This window comes from Neoarius graeffei, chromosome 5, assembly GCF_027579695.1.
Source record: "Neoarius graeffei isolate fNeoGra1 chromosome 5, fNeoGra1.pri, whole genome shotgun sequence".
Classification (NCBI taxonomy): Eukaryota; Metazoa; Chordata; class Actinopteri; order Siluriformes; family Ariidae; genus Neoarius; species Neoarius graeffei.
In genome coordinates this window covers 77,838,790-77,851,738 of record NC_083573.1, presented here as the reverse complement: position 1 = coordinate 77,851,738, position 12,949 = coordinate 77,838,790, and the positions used below count along the sequence as shown (strand labels likewise).

General features: G+C 46.2%; 1 protein-coding gene across 10 annotated transcripts in view; it reads left to right on the top strand.

Moving 5' to 3' along the window:
* The window catches only part of LOC132887083 (microtubule-associated protein 4), a 271,926-nt gene that overhangs the window by 104,346 nt on the left and 154,631 nt on the right, over positions 1 to 12,949 (top strand). For 8 of the 10 annotated variants that reach the window (XM_060922440.1, XM_060922439.1, XM_060922445.1 and 5 more), the window contains exon 3: positions 10,526 to 10,582. The exons of the other annotated variants lie outside the window; for them this stretch is intronic. In XM_060922440.1, the coding sequence (XP_060778423.1) occupies positions 10,526 to 10,582 (57 nt within the window). The remainder of the gene's footprint in view (positions 1 to 10,525; positions 10,583 to 12,949) is intronic. 10 annotated transcript variants of the gene reach the window in all.

Here is a 12,949-nt window from a genome sequence, read left to right as displayed (position 1 = left end):
CGACACTGGATTTAACGAAGGGATATTGGCAGATCCCCTTGACTCCATTATCCCGGGAGAAAACGGCCTTTTCCACACCGTTCGGCTTACACCAGTTCGTCACACTTCCGTTTGGGCTGTTTGGGGCGCCCGCTACGTTTCAGCGGCTGATGGACCGGGTCCTCCGGCCCCACGCCACCTATGCGGCCGCCTACCTGGACGATATTATCGTTTATAGTAACGACTGGCAGCGGCACCTGCAACACCTGAGGGCCGTCCTTAGGTCGCTGAGACGGGCGGGACTCACGGCCAACCCAAAGAAGTGTGCGATTGGGCGGGTGGAAGTACGGTATCTGGGCTTCCACTTGGGCAACGGGCAGGTGCGTCCCCAAATTAATAAGACAGCAGCGATTGCGGCCTGCCCGAGGCCCAAGACCAAAAAGGGGGTGAGACAGTTCCTGGGGCTGGCTGGCTACTATCGTAGGTTTATACCTAATTATTCGGACGTCACCAGCCCGCTGACTGACCTCACTAAAAAGGGGGCGCCAGATCCGGTCCAGTGGACGGAGCAGTGCCAGCGGGCTTTCTCTGAGGTAAAGGCTGCACTGTGTGGGGGGCCACTTTTACACTCCCCTGACTTCTCTCTCCCTTTTATGTTACAGACGGATGCGTCGGACAGAGGGCTGGGGGCCGTTTTGTCCCAGCAGGTGGAGGGGGAGGATCGCCCGGTCCTATACATCAGCCGGAAGCTGTCAGTGCGTGAGGGGCGCTACAGCACGATTGAGAAGGAGTGCCTGGCGATCAAATGGGCGGTCCTCGCCCTCCGGTACTACCTGCTGGGGCGCTCTTTCACCCTCTGTTCGGACCACGCGCCCCTCCAGTGGCTCCACCGCATGAAAGATGCCAACGCGCGGATCACCCGTTGGTATCTGGCGCTCCAACCCTTTAATTTCAAGGTGGTCCACAGGCCGGGGGCGCAGATGGTCGTGGCGGACTTCCTCTCCCGTCAAGGGGTGGGGGAGTCGGCTGCGGGCCGGACGGCTGCCCGGCCTGAGTCGGGCGGTGGGGGTATGTGGCAGCGGGGGCGTGGTCAAGCACCGGTCTGTGACAGGAGGGCGGAGTCAGGGAAGGTAAGTGGCAGATTCACTTCACCTGAGAGCAATTAACCTGTGTTTGTGTGTCTTCCCAGGGACCGCGCCCTATTTAGGGAGGGAGAGCGAGAGCAGAGGAGATCTCTCCCGAACCAGACACCTGATGTGTGTGTGTGTCTGCGTTAAACCTATTGTGTTCCCTGAAAAGTGAAACAATAAAACTGTTTGTTGAACCTGATCTCTGTCCTGCCGTCCTCTGTGCTCCACCCACACCTAGGGAAAGCTACACTGACACTGTCCGATGTGCTCGGGGACGGTAGGGGCTTTGAGTGTTTTTTACCGAGCCCTGTATTACTGACACTGTCCGATGTGCTGGGGGACGGTAGGGGCTCTGAGTGTTTTTTACCGAGCCCTGTATTACTGACACTGTCCGATGTGCTGGGGGACGGTAGGGGCTCTGAGTGATTTTTACCGAGCCCTGTATTACTGACACTGTCCGATGTGCTGGGGGACGGTAGGGGCTCTGAGTGATTTTTACCGAGCCCTGTATTACCGACACTGTCCGATGTGCCGGGGGACGGTAGGGGCTCTGAGTGTGTTTTACCGAGCCCTGTATTACCGACACTGTCCGATGTGCCGGGGGACGGTAGGGGCTCTGAGTGTGTTTTACAGAGCCCTGTATTACCGACACTGTCCGATGTGCTGGGGGACGGTAGGGGCTCTGAGTGTGTTTTACCGAGCCCTGTATTACCGACACTGTCCGATGTGCTGGGGGACGGTAGGGGCTCTGAGTGTGTTTTACCGAGCCCTGTATTACCGACACTGTCCGATGTGCTGGGGGACGGTAGGGGCTCTGAGTGATTTTTACCGAGCCCTGTATTACCGACACTGTCCGGGGACTGTAGGGGCTCTGAGTGTTTTTTACCGAGCCCTGTATTACTGACGCTGTCCGATGTGCTCGGGGACAGTAGGGGCTCTGAGTGTTTTTTACCGAGCCCTGTATTACCGACACTGTCCGATGTGCTCGGGGACGGTAGGGGCTCTGAGTGTTTTTTACCGAGCCCTGTATTACTGACACTCTCCGATGTGCTCGGGACGGTAGGGGCTCTGAGTGATTTTTACCGAGCCCTGTATTACCGACACTGTCCGATGTGCTCGGGGACGGTAGGGGCTCTGAGTGTTTTTTACTGAGCCCTGTATTACCGACACTGTCCGATGTGCTCGGGGACGGTAGGGGCTCTGAGTGTGTTTTACCGAGCCCTGTATTACCGACACTGTCCGATGTGCTGGGGGACGGTAGGGGCTCTGAGTGTGTTTTACCGAGCCCTGTATTACTGACGCTGTCCGATGTGCTCGGGGACAGTAGGGGCTTTGAGTGATTTTTACCGAGCCCTGTATTACCGACACTGTCCGGGGACTGTAGGGGCTCTGAGTGTTTTTTACCGAGCCCTGTATTACTGACGCTGTCCGATGTGCTCGGGGACGGTAGGGGCTCTGAGTGTTTTTTACCGAGCCCTGTATTACCGACACTGTCCGATGTGCTCGGGGACGGTAGGGGCTCTGAGTGTTTTTTACCGAGCCCTGTATTACTGACACTCTCCGATGTGCTCGGGACGGTAGGGGCTCTGAGTGGTTTTTACCGAGCCCTGTATTACTGACGCTGTCCGATGTGCTGGGGGACGGTAGGGGCTCTGAGTGTTTTTTACCGAGCCCTGTATTACTGACACTGTCCGATGTGCTCGGGGACGGTAGGGGCTCTGAGTGTTTTTTACCGAGCCCTGTATTACTGACGCTGTCCGATGTGCTCGGGGACGGTAGGGGCTCTGAGTGTTTTTTACCGAGCCCTGTATTACTGACGCTGTCCGATGTGCTTGGGGACGGTAGGGGCTCTGAGTGTTTTTTACCGAGCCCTGTTTTGCCGACACTGTCCGATGTGCTCGGGGACGGTAGGGGCTCTGAGTGTTTTTTACTGAGCCCTGTATTACCGACACTGTCCGATGTGCTCGGGGACGGTAGGGGCTCTGAGTGTGTTTTACCGAGCCCTGTATTACCGACACTGTCCGATGTGCTGGGGGACGGTAGGGGCTCTGAGTGTTTTTTACTGAGCCCTGTATTACCGACACTGTCCGATGTGCTCGGGGACGGTAGGGGCTCTGAGTGTTTTTTACCGAGCCCTGTATTACCGACACTGTCCGATGTGCTCGGGGACGGTAGGGGCTCTGAGTGTGTTTTACCGAGCCCTGTATTACCGACACTGTCCGATGTGCTGGGGGACGGTAGGGGCTCTGAGTGTTTTTTACTGAGCCCTGTATTACCGACACTGTCCGATGTGCTCGGGGACGGTAGGGGCTCTGAGTGTGTTTTACCGAGCCCTGTATTACCGACACTGTCCGATGTGCTGGGGGACGGTAGGGGCTCTGAGTGTGTTTTACCGAGCCCTGTATTACCGACACTGTCCGATGTGCTGGGGGACGGTAGGGGCTCTGAGTGTGTTTTACCGAGCCCTGTATTACTGACGCTGTCCGATGTGCTCGGGGACAGTAGGGGCTTTGAGTGATTTTTACCGAGCCCTGTATTACCGACACTGTCCGGGGACTGTAGGGGCTCTGAGTGTTTTTTACCGAGCCCTGTATTACTGACGCTGTCCGATGTGCTCGGGGACAGTAGGGGCTCTGAGTGTTTTTTACCGAGCCCTGTATTACCGACACTGTCCGATGTGCTCAGGGACGGTAGGGGCTCTGAGTGTTTTTTACCGAGCCCTGTATTACTGACACTCTCCGATGTGCTCGGGACGGTAGGGGCTCTGAGTGGTTTTTACCGAGCCCTGTATTACTGACGCTGTCCGATGTGCTGGGGGACGGTAGGGGCTCTGAGTGTTTTTTACCGAGCCCTGTATTACTGACACTGTCCGATGTGCTCGGGGACGGTAGGGGCTCTGAGTGTTTTTTACCGAGCCCTGTATTACTGACGCTGTCCGATGTGCTTGGGGACGGTAGGGGCTCTGAGTGTTTTTTACCGAGCCCTGTTTTGCCGACACTGTCCGATGTGCTGGGGGACGGTAGGGGCTCTGAGTGTTTTTTACCGAGCCCTGTATTACTGACACTGTCTGATGTGCTTGGGGACATGGAGAATATTCTCATCTCATCTCATTATCTGTAGCCGCTTATCCTGTTCTACAGGGTCGCAGGCAAGCTGGAGGCGAAAGGCGGGGTACACCCTGGACAAGTCGCCAGGTCATCACAGGGCTGACACAGAGACACAGACAACCATTCACACTCACATTCACACCTACGGTCAATTTAGAGTCACCAGTTAACCTAACCTGCATGTCTTTGGACTGTGGGGGAAACCGGAGCACCCGGAGGAAACCCACGCGGACACGGGGAGAACATGCAAACTCCGCACAGAAAGGCCCTCGCCGGCCACGGGGCTCGAACCCGGACCTTCTTGCTGTGATGCGACAGCGCTAACCACTACACCACTGTGCCGCCATGGAGAATATTTGTGGGTTAATATGTTTGTATCATGTGCAGATACACCATGTAGAGAAATGTTTGTGGACGCCTAAACACATCTTCAGTCATGTTTAACATAACCTTTAAGTACATTGCAGCATTTTTCCCTGCATCTCATTCATTCTTTTTGTAGATGTTACAGGTCAGAATTGTAGGTCAGGTGGAATTTTACAACCTAGGTTAGAATTTTTAACCCAGTTCATACTTTGCTACTTGTATTAGGGAGACTTACTATATCTCGGGTTCAGTTTGGGGTTAGGATTTGGAAAGACTTTGTATTTTAAAGTACTTGATGAAGTAATAAGACTGGACTCATTAATAAATACAAATATATATATCAGCCCTTCTGTTGTAGTCATTGCTGGTCTGGTGGGTGTAAGGTGTTGGGTTAAGAATCAGAAGGTTTTGAGTTTGAATCCTGGTAAAGTATGAAAAAAGATGTTTAAAAAAAAGCTAACGAGGTCAACAGAAAAGAGAAACTACTAGGTCGAAGTGGATGGAAGAAAGACAGACTCAAGAAGTGATGGAAAGTCCCTTTTAAGGATCTTTAGGAAATTATAAACTAGGTTAAAAATTAACCCAGGTTAAAAAAAAAATCACCTCGGTGGAAGTTTTTTGACCTGTAACATAGACAAATGAATATCCTAAACAAAGTGTTACAAAAGTGGTGCAAAGCAGACGATGGAAGCAGAAAAAAAGTTCAGGTCAAGTTTTTTGACTCTATGCAAATAAGAACTACCAGGTTATGAGTCACGCCCATCCACATGGTCAAGACAAGCTTTGAGATCAGTGCAGTGCAGAAATGGAAACAAGGAAAGATACCCAAATGCTTCCATTAGTAGTCCTCCGTTTCACTGGGACACAGAGCTAACCTACAACTTGCTATACTCTTCACTGTGGACAGCTACATTTGTTTTTAGCGACAGACGTTCAAAATGATATTTGCTTTCCTTCACATGTTCGCATCCTCCAAAACCTTACCGATATCTGCTGGCGCTTTCAAGAAAATATCTCGCAAATAAGGGTCAGTCCATGAAATGGGGTTACCAAAATGTGACATAGAGGGAGTCACTTAAAACAATTTACAACTGAAAACAACTTTTATTTCCATGAAGCATTGACCATATAAGAAAATATAACATAGTTGTTAAGATAACTCCTGCTCTACATGTATGATAAAATCCATAAATATTTACCCGGTTGCTAATGTAACAAGGACACGAACAAGCTTTTAAAAATAAAGGAAAAATATTGATAAAATCAATTTTTTGCTTTTATTTGCTTACTTTAAACATTAACACTGAATAAGAATTCATTAGAAATATTAGTTCAACATCATAAACACAAAATATGAAATATCAGTATTTCACAAACTTCATAAAATCTCTAAGATTTGAACAATAACAGTCATTAACAGGAAACAGTTTCATCCTATATGGGGTAAATGAGATTACTGAATTCATTACTTTACTTAGTCACACTTATATCTGCACTTCTCTAGCTTAATTTCTTAAAATAACAAGAACTTGCACCCTACCCCACGAAGTTGCGCGTGTAACGAAGACACTTTTCAAAATGTCCCAGAAATGTTTGTTAATATAGGTTTTATGAATAGATCTGCTCTTGCTGGCCGCCATTTTGATGCCATTGATAGCGACGAGAGCACGTGTTGTGGTGTGTGAGATCCCGCGAGAAGTTCTCTCGCGTCAGTTCAGCTGACCTCGATTGAGTAAATAGGTCTCGCAGGTTGTGAACGAACCAGGAAGTGAGTGGACGCTAACGCTACGTTCACACTGCAAGGCTTAATGCTCAATTCCGATTTTTTTGTGAAATCCGATTTTTTTGTGAGGTCGTTCACATTAACAAATATATGCGACTTGTATGTGATCCTCAGTATGAACGAAAAGCGACCTAAAAGTGTTCCGCATGCGCATTGCAGGATACGACGACGTCACACGCAGTGAGCATGGCCAGTGTTTACGGAAGTAAAACCGCCCGGTTGCGGTATGACCCATCCAATCTAGCTTGAATAGCTGTATCTCCCCAAATGGAAATCAGCTCCCCCTAACCTCTGTGTCCTTCCATTGAGAAGATTCAGAACCTTCACAGCCCGAAGCGTCCCTCGCATTGATGTCATGCGCAGGGGCGCAGATACGTTTTTTGAACTGGGGGGGACAAAAAACTGGGGGGGACAAAGCTGCCAGCAAACCAACCCCAACCCCGATATGCCTGTCAAACTTGTTGTTAGTAACCATAGCAACCAAGCTCGAGCTCGCAACCTGTGCAGTCTGCGCAGCTCAACCAACCGAATATCAGTCTTTGTTTTATGTGATTTGTTGCAGCTATGTATACACTGCTGTGCACCTCAATAAACCGAATGGTAATTAGTCTTTTGATTTTTCCGTGAGGTTTGCCTTATACAAAGAAAGACAGCATAGACGTTTTTTCCTCCCTATAAGTGGGGGGGACCGAACGAGGTGAATTTAAATCTGGGTGGGACGAGTCCCACCCTCTATCTGCGCCTGTGATTATGCGCCATGTTGTTGTAACTTTTTTTGAGAGACCCGCCGCCTACTTCAGCGCAGAATAGTGACGTTTGTGGCTTGTTGATGACGTGTAAGTCGGATGAATGCGACCTGGCGGTTCAGACTGAAGTCGCATATGAAAAGAGCGGATAGGAATCGGAATTAGCACCACATATCCAAACGGCCTGGGTCGGATTTGAAAAAATCGGATCTGTGTCGTTCATATTGTCAATAAAAGATCGGATACAGGTCACATATGGGCGAAAAGATCGGGTTTGAGTCACTTCAGCCTGCAGTGTGACCATAGCCAAAGTTGGGATGTGAGAAAAAACATCGATAATTTCTTTTATTGCCGTTTGTTTAAATTTCTTTCTACCTACATCGTTTTATAGTATATTCTTCTTTATATTAAAAACATCAATCATGATTTCAACTCGTTTTATCATTTTTTATAAGCCTGGTTTCTAACGTAACACGGTAGGACACCACAATGTTACGTTCACAACCTATTTTTAGTGGATGAATTCGAAGCTAAATAGTTTATAGAACCTTCTTAACTTTATTATGTGAGTGTAAAACTAAATTGCAAGTACCATGAAACAAATTTTATTGAAATTCTCAGAAAGTAATGAAGGTTTATTTAAGCTCAAAGTCAGCAAATATTCCATGTCACAAAAAACGTGTCATCCGTGTCCAGTCACAGGGGAAGAAAATGTTTCACATTTCTTTATTTCAAAAGAAAACTTCATTTTTAAATTTATTTTATTTCTTCAAACAATATTTATGGATAATCTGCTAAATATTTCTTTAAATCATGGAAATTAAAGATGAAATGATTATGTAAACTCGGACCAATGAAAAGTAACATCATTTCATGGACTGACCCATAAACAAATTGAGCTAAAAGTCGGTCTTTTATGTCTGTCCTTTATAAAAAAAAAGCTGCATGTTGGATTTGTTCTTAACGATATAACCACTAAAGTGATGAAAATAGACAGGACTATTATTTTTTTTTGTCACGGAGGCCGCCATAACTCCCATCGTGCGTGCTGTCATTTCCCGCGAGCACAGCGGAGGTGTACAAGTGCATGCTATACTAGACTATAGTATAATATTATGCTCTAGCGTGCCTTCTCAGTCCATTTGTTTTCACTTCTGCACAAAAATTATGGCGATGCAGTATTAGAAAAGGAATCAAAATAAAGTAGTGGCTAGTTTTGTTTTTTTTAATTATCTGCTTATCTTCCATCCGTTTGATGCGTGACATGGTGGTGTGCTGTCGTGCTGCCAGTCAGTGCGTTTACATGCACATAGAGAGAATCGAATTTCTGCCGTTGCTCGACTGAAATCGAAGTTCAAAATGCCATGTATGCACCTTAATTCGGCTGAAATTGAACCGAACTTGATTTCTCGTAATCGAGCTACGCGACCTAGATTATGCGATTGTAGCCGAGATACTTAGTGCATGTATACCCTATCGAGCTACGTATTCGAGCTACTTACTTCAGCACTGCCCCTTCCGGAAGTGACGAGTGACGAGACCACAAGCGGGAAACACAACAGCCTCGGTCGGCATGACAACGGCATGAATCTTTTCTTTTTGTGGCATTGTTTGCACTGTTAAAATTTAGCTCACTTACTGTATCACCAAATACATCTGTACAGCTGTTGCATAGCTGTGAATTGTGTATATAAACAAGTCACTGTATTGGTGTGTGTGTGTGTGTGTGTGTGTGTGTGTGTGTGTATAGATGTCCAAGATCTGAAGAATGTCAATAAAAACAAAACAATTGAACTTTGTGTGTTTATTAAGACATAAGTTAAATTGTAAGCAAAAAATGGACTTTAGAAAAATATACAATTGTGCAAAATAAGTTGTCTTACAAAACAGTGGTCTGCGCAGGACAGTTTGTAGCCATACAGTCTGTTAGAGCAAGCCTAACAGCTTGAGCACGGAACTTGTGAACACAGAACTGCCAGTGTTGCCAGATTGGGCGGTTTTAAGTGCATTTTGGCGGATTTGAACATGTTTTGGGCTGGAAAACGTCAGCAGTATCTGGCAACACTGCTGATAACTTTGTTTATACTCTTGAATAGCTCTTCTTCATGACGACAACCGGAAGTGTACCAACACGATGGGGCGTGTAGCGCCACCTGTGGCTCGGGTGCACAATGTACCTCACACAATAGCTCGATTTCCTTGTGTGCATGTAGGATTGGATTTCTCTGGCACCCCTGCTGGGACCCTTAGCTCGATTACCGACAGTAGCTCGATTTGGATGTGCATGTAAACGCACTGACTGTGTTGGTGTTTTGTGGTGAAACAAAGTTGGGATCACGTCTCGCTTCAGTTGTCGTTTCTGTCTCGCTTCTTCCCAGGGATTTTTTCATACAGGTCCTCCACAAAACAATGTTCTGTAAAATGCTCACTGCACAATTGGCTGCTTTTTTCCAGGAGTAAAGTTCTCTCGCTTTACTTGATGAAGCCACTCGGCCAAACGTCTTGGATCCAGGACAGAATCAGGAAGACTTGCGGAATCCTACGTCACGCAGCGCTACCCTTATTTTATCTCCTAATACATCCATGTATCTGGATAATCCAGTACGGCCGCACCCGGGGAAATGGCCCAACAGACTGATGTTACAATTTTAACGTGTTTTTTAAGCTAAAGTCCGCTTAATTTTTTTTTCGTCGAGAAGATCTTGTATTAACGTATAATGATGACATTTCACAACCCCGTAATTTCAAAATTTCCTGGTTAATCACTTTAAGCCTTGTACAACGTCATGCTATAATGCATTTGTGTCCAGAAAGGAGCTGTGTTTGCTGTATTAAGCCTAGGTCACAACCGGACGTGCGATTTTTGCCGTTTCCCAAATCGCTGCGATTTTTTTTGTTCGCGGAGAAAGACGCACGTTGGCTGCAAGTTTGTCTTGCAACCTGAAAAAAAAAAAAACAACGTAAGCAACCGTAGAGTTTGTTTGACATGACAAAGAACCTCTGCGGCCGGTCTGCGGCTCGAAAATCAGCACGTCACACGCGCCCTCCGTGCGTTTCTTGCGTTTTTTGCACGTAGACCAGCCGTAGGAGTACGTACGGCCGGTTGTGACCGAGGCTTTAGGTTTCCTGTTAATAACAGTAATGAGCAGAGCAGCGACGCTTCAATTTGTAGATCTGTGTGAAATAGCTTAGTGGATGAGTCTTTGTTTCTGTACTGATCGAAGAGGCTCATGATTCTTGACCCATGTCATTGTCCAGTGTGAAGCTGCGTGGTTGAGTTGGGTGTGTGTCGTGTGCCAGATGACTGGGATTGAGTCATTTCATTTAAAGGCTTTCGAGGGCTCTAGAATGTTGAGTCCTGTAGTGATGCACTCCTTTTTGTGTGTGTGTGTGTGTGTGTGTGTGTGTAAGCAGAAACAGGTGCAGTGTTGGCGAATGGAGAACAGAATGCCCAAGGGGCACCCAAACCTGGTAAGAGTCATCCCAAAATATCCCCGAATACCCCTGGATACACTTGGTGTTTCTCTTTTAGTTGTATTATTTCTTCACAGCATCATTTCTTCTCCTTTGTGTCTTTCATATTTTACTGCAGTTTATATTGCTGTCTACCGTTGAACTGATGGCAACATTAAACAGTGGTTGCATGCATGCACAGTGCCATGTGCTTTATGCCGTCTTACTCTGTTTCATGTCATGGTAGTGTCTGTCATAATGGTTCAGCATCTTTCTATCTTTTTTTTTTTGTCTCAGCAGCAATATGCAATCACTGGTGTTTATTAATTGAATATAAATTCACCGAGGAATCTTACTGATAAAGCGAGTAATAATCGCTAAACATACTGTAGTCTAAGGACATGTCAGGTTTGGATCAGTGCATTTTTTTATGACTGATACATTCTCGAAAAACATTATTAGAGTTGCGTGTTAGTTTTATAAACGATATACAGTACAGTGCAAAAGTCTTAGGCACATGTAAAGAAATGCTGTCGACCAAAAATGGTTTAAAAAATATTGAAATGAAATGTTTCAAGATTAAAAAAAATGCTATAAACAGCAGTAAGCCATAATAAATGAAACAAAGTCGATATTTGGTGTGAGACGACCCTTTGCTTAAAAAAAAGATAGATGGATGGATGGATGGATGTAGTAGTAGTCTCGGGTACAATGAGTGCAGTTGTATGCGGAAATGAGCTGTAGGTTTTACTGAGCGTCTTCCAGAACCAGCCCCAGTTCTTCTGGACACTTTGACTGTCACACTCGCGTCTTCATTTTGCACCAAAACCCAGCAGCCGTCATTATGTTTTCTTTTTTCATCTGAAAAGCGGTCACTTATGTAATATGCTGCCTAGATACAAACTTTTTTTTGTCCCTGTAACATTTAATTTTGTGCCGTTTGGACCCTAAAATGTTTTTGTACCGACTTGATAATGTAGAAGTCATAAAATAGAAATCTCTAACAAAGTTTGTATGAAAGACAGAGAAATAGGGGGCCTAAGACTTTTGCACAGTACTATAACTCACCACTTAAAATGGTGCTCTAGAGTATGCGCAAATAGAAAAGCACAAACAAGGAGGTAACATATTAAATGAAATGAAATTAAAGGAACAGGCATTACGTCATGGGTGTCCAAAGTCTGGCCCCATGGCCAAATGTTTTTTTTTTTTTTTTTACGTATAAAAAATGCTGACATTCCTATACCATTCACCCAAATTGAACACTTTATTAGGAAAACCTGCTCATCCATGCAATTTCTAACATCTGATCAAATCAACCAGTCATGCGTCAGTAATGCAGTGCATATAATAATGCAGTAGCTTTGGGTAATGTTCACATCAACAATCAGAATGGCAAAAAAAATGTGATAGCTGTGATTTTGACCGTGGCATGATTGTTGGTGCCAGATGGGCTGGTTTGAGTATTTTTATAAGTGCTGATCTGAGATGAGATTTTCACGCAAAACAGTCTCTAGAGTTTACTCCGAATGGTGCAGTAAGGAAAAAACATCCCGTGAGCGGTAATTCTGCAGACAGAATTATCGATGCCTTATCGATGAGAGAGGTCAATGGAGAATGGCTAGACTGCTTCGAGCTGACAGAAAGGCTACAGTAACTCAGATAACCACTCTGTACAATTGTGGCGAGCTGAAAAGCATCTCAGAACGCACGACCTGTCAAACCTTGAGGTGGATGGACTATAGCAGCGGAAGACCACATCAGGGTCAGCTTCTGGTAGCCAAGAACAGAAAGCTGAGGCTGAAGTGGGCACACGATCACCAAAACTGGACAGCTGAGGACTGGAAAAACGTAGCCTGGTCTGATGAATCTCGGTTTCACTGATGGCAAGGTCAGAATTTGGTGCCAGCAGCATGAATCCATGGACCAAACCTGGCTTGTGTCAACAGTTCGGCCTGGTGGAGGTGGTGTAACGGTGTGGGGAATGTTTTCTTGGAACAGTTTAGGCCAGTTAATACCAATCATTGCTTGAATGCCACAGACTGTTTGAGTATTGGTGCTGACCATGTGCAACCCTTCGTGGCAGCAATTTACCATCTTCTAATGGCTACTTACAGCATGACACTGCACCATGGCACAAAGTAAAAGTCATCGCAGTCTGGTTTCATGAACATGGCAATGAGTCCAGTGTTCTTGAACCTTCCCAGCCACCGGATCTGAATCTGGTAGAACACCTTTGAGATGCGGTAGAACGGGAGAGTACATGAAGTAATCATGTCAACATGGACCAGACTCTCAAAGGAACATTTCCAGCATGTGGAATCCATGCCATTAAGAACCAAGAGCAAAGGGAGGCCTGTTAAAGTGGTGTGTGTATAGCATATA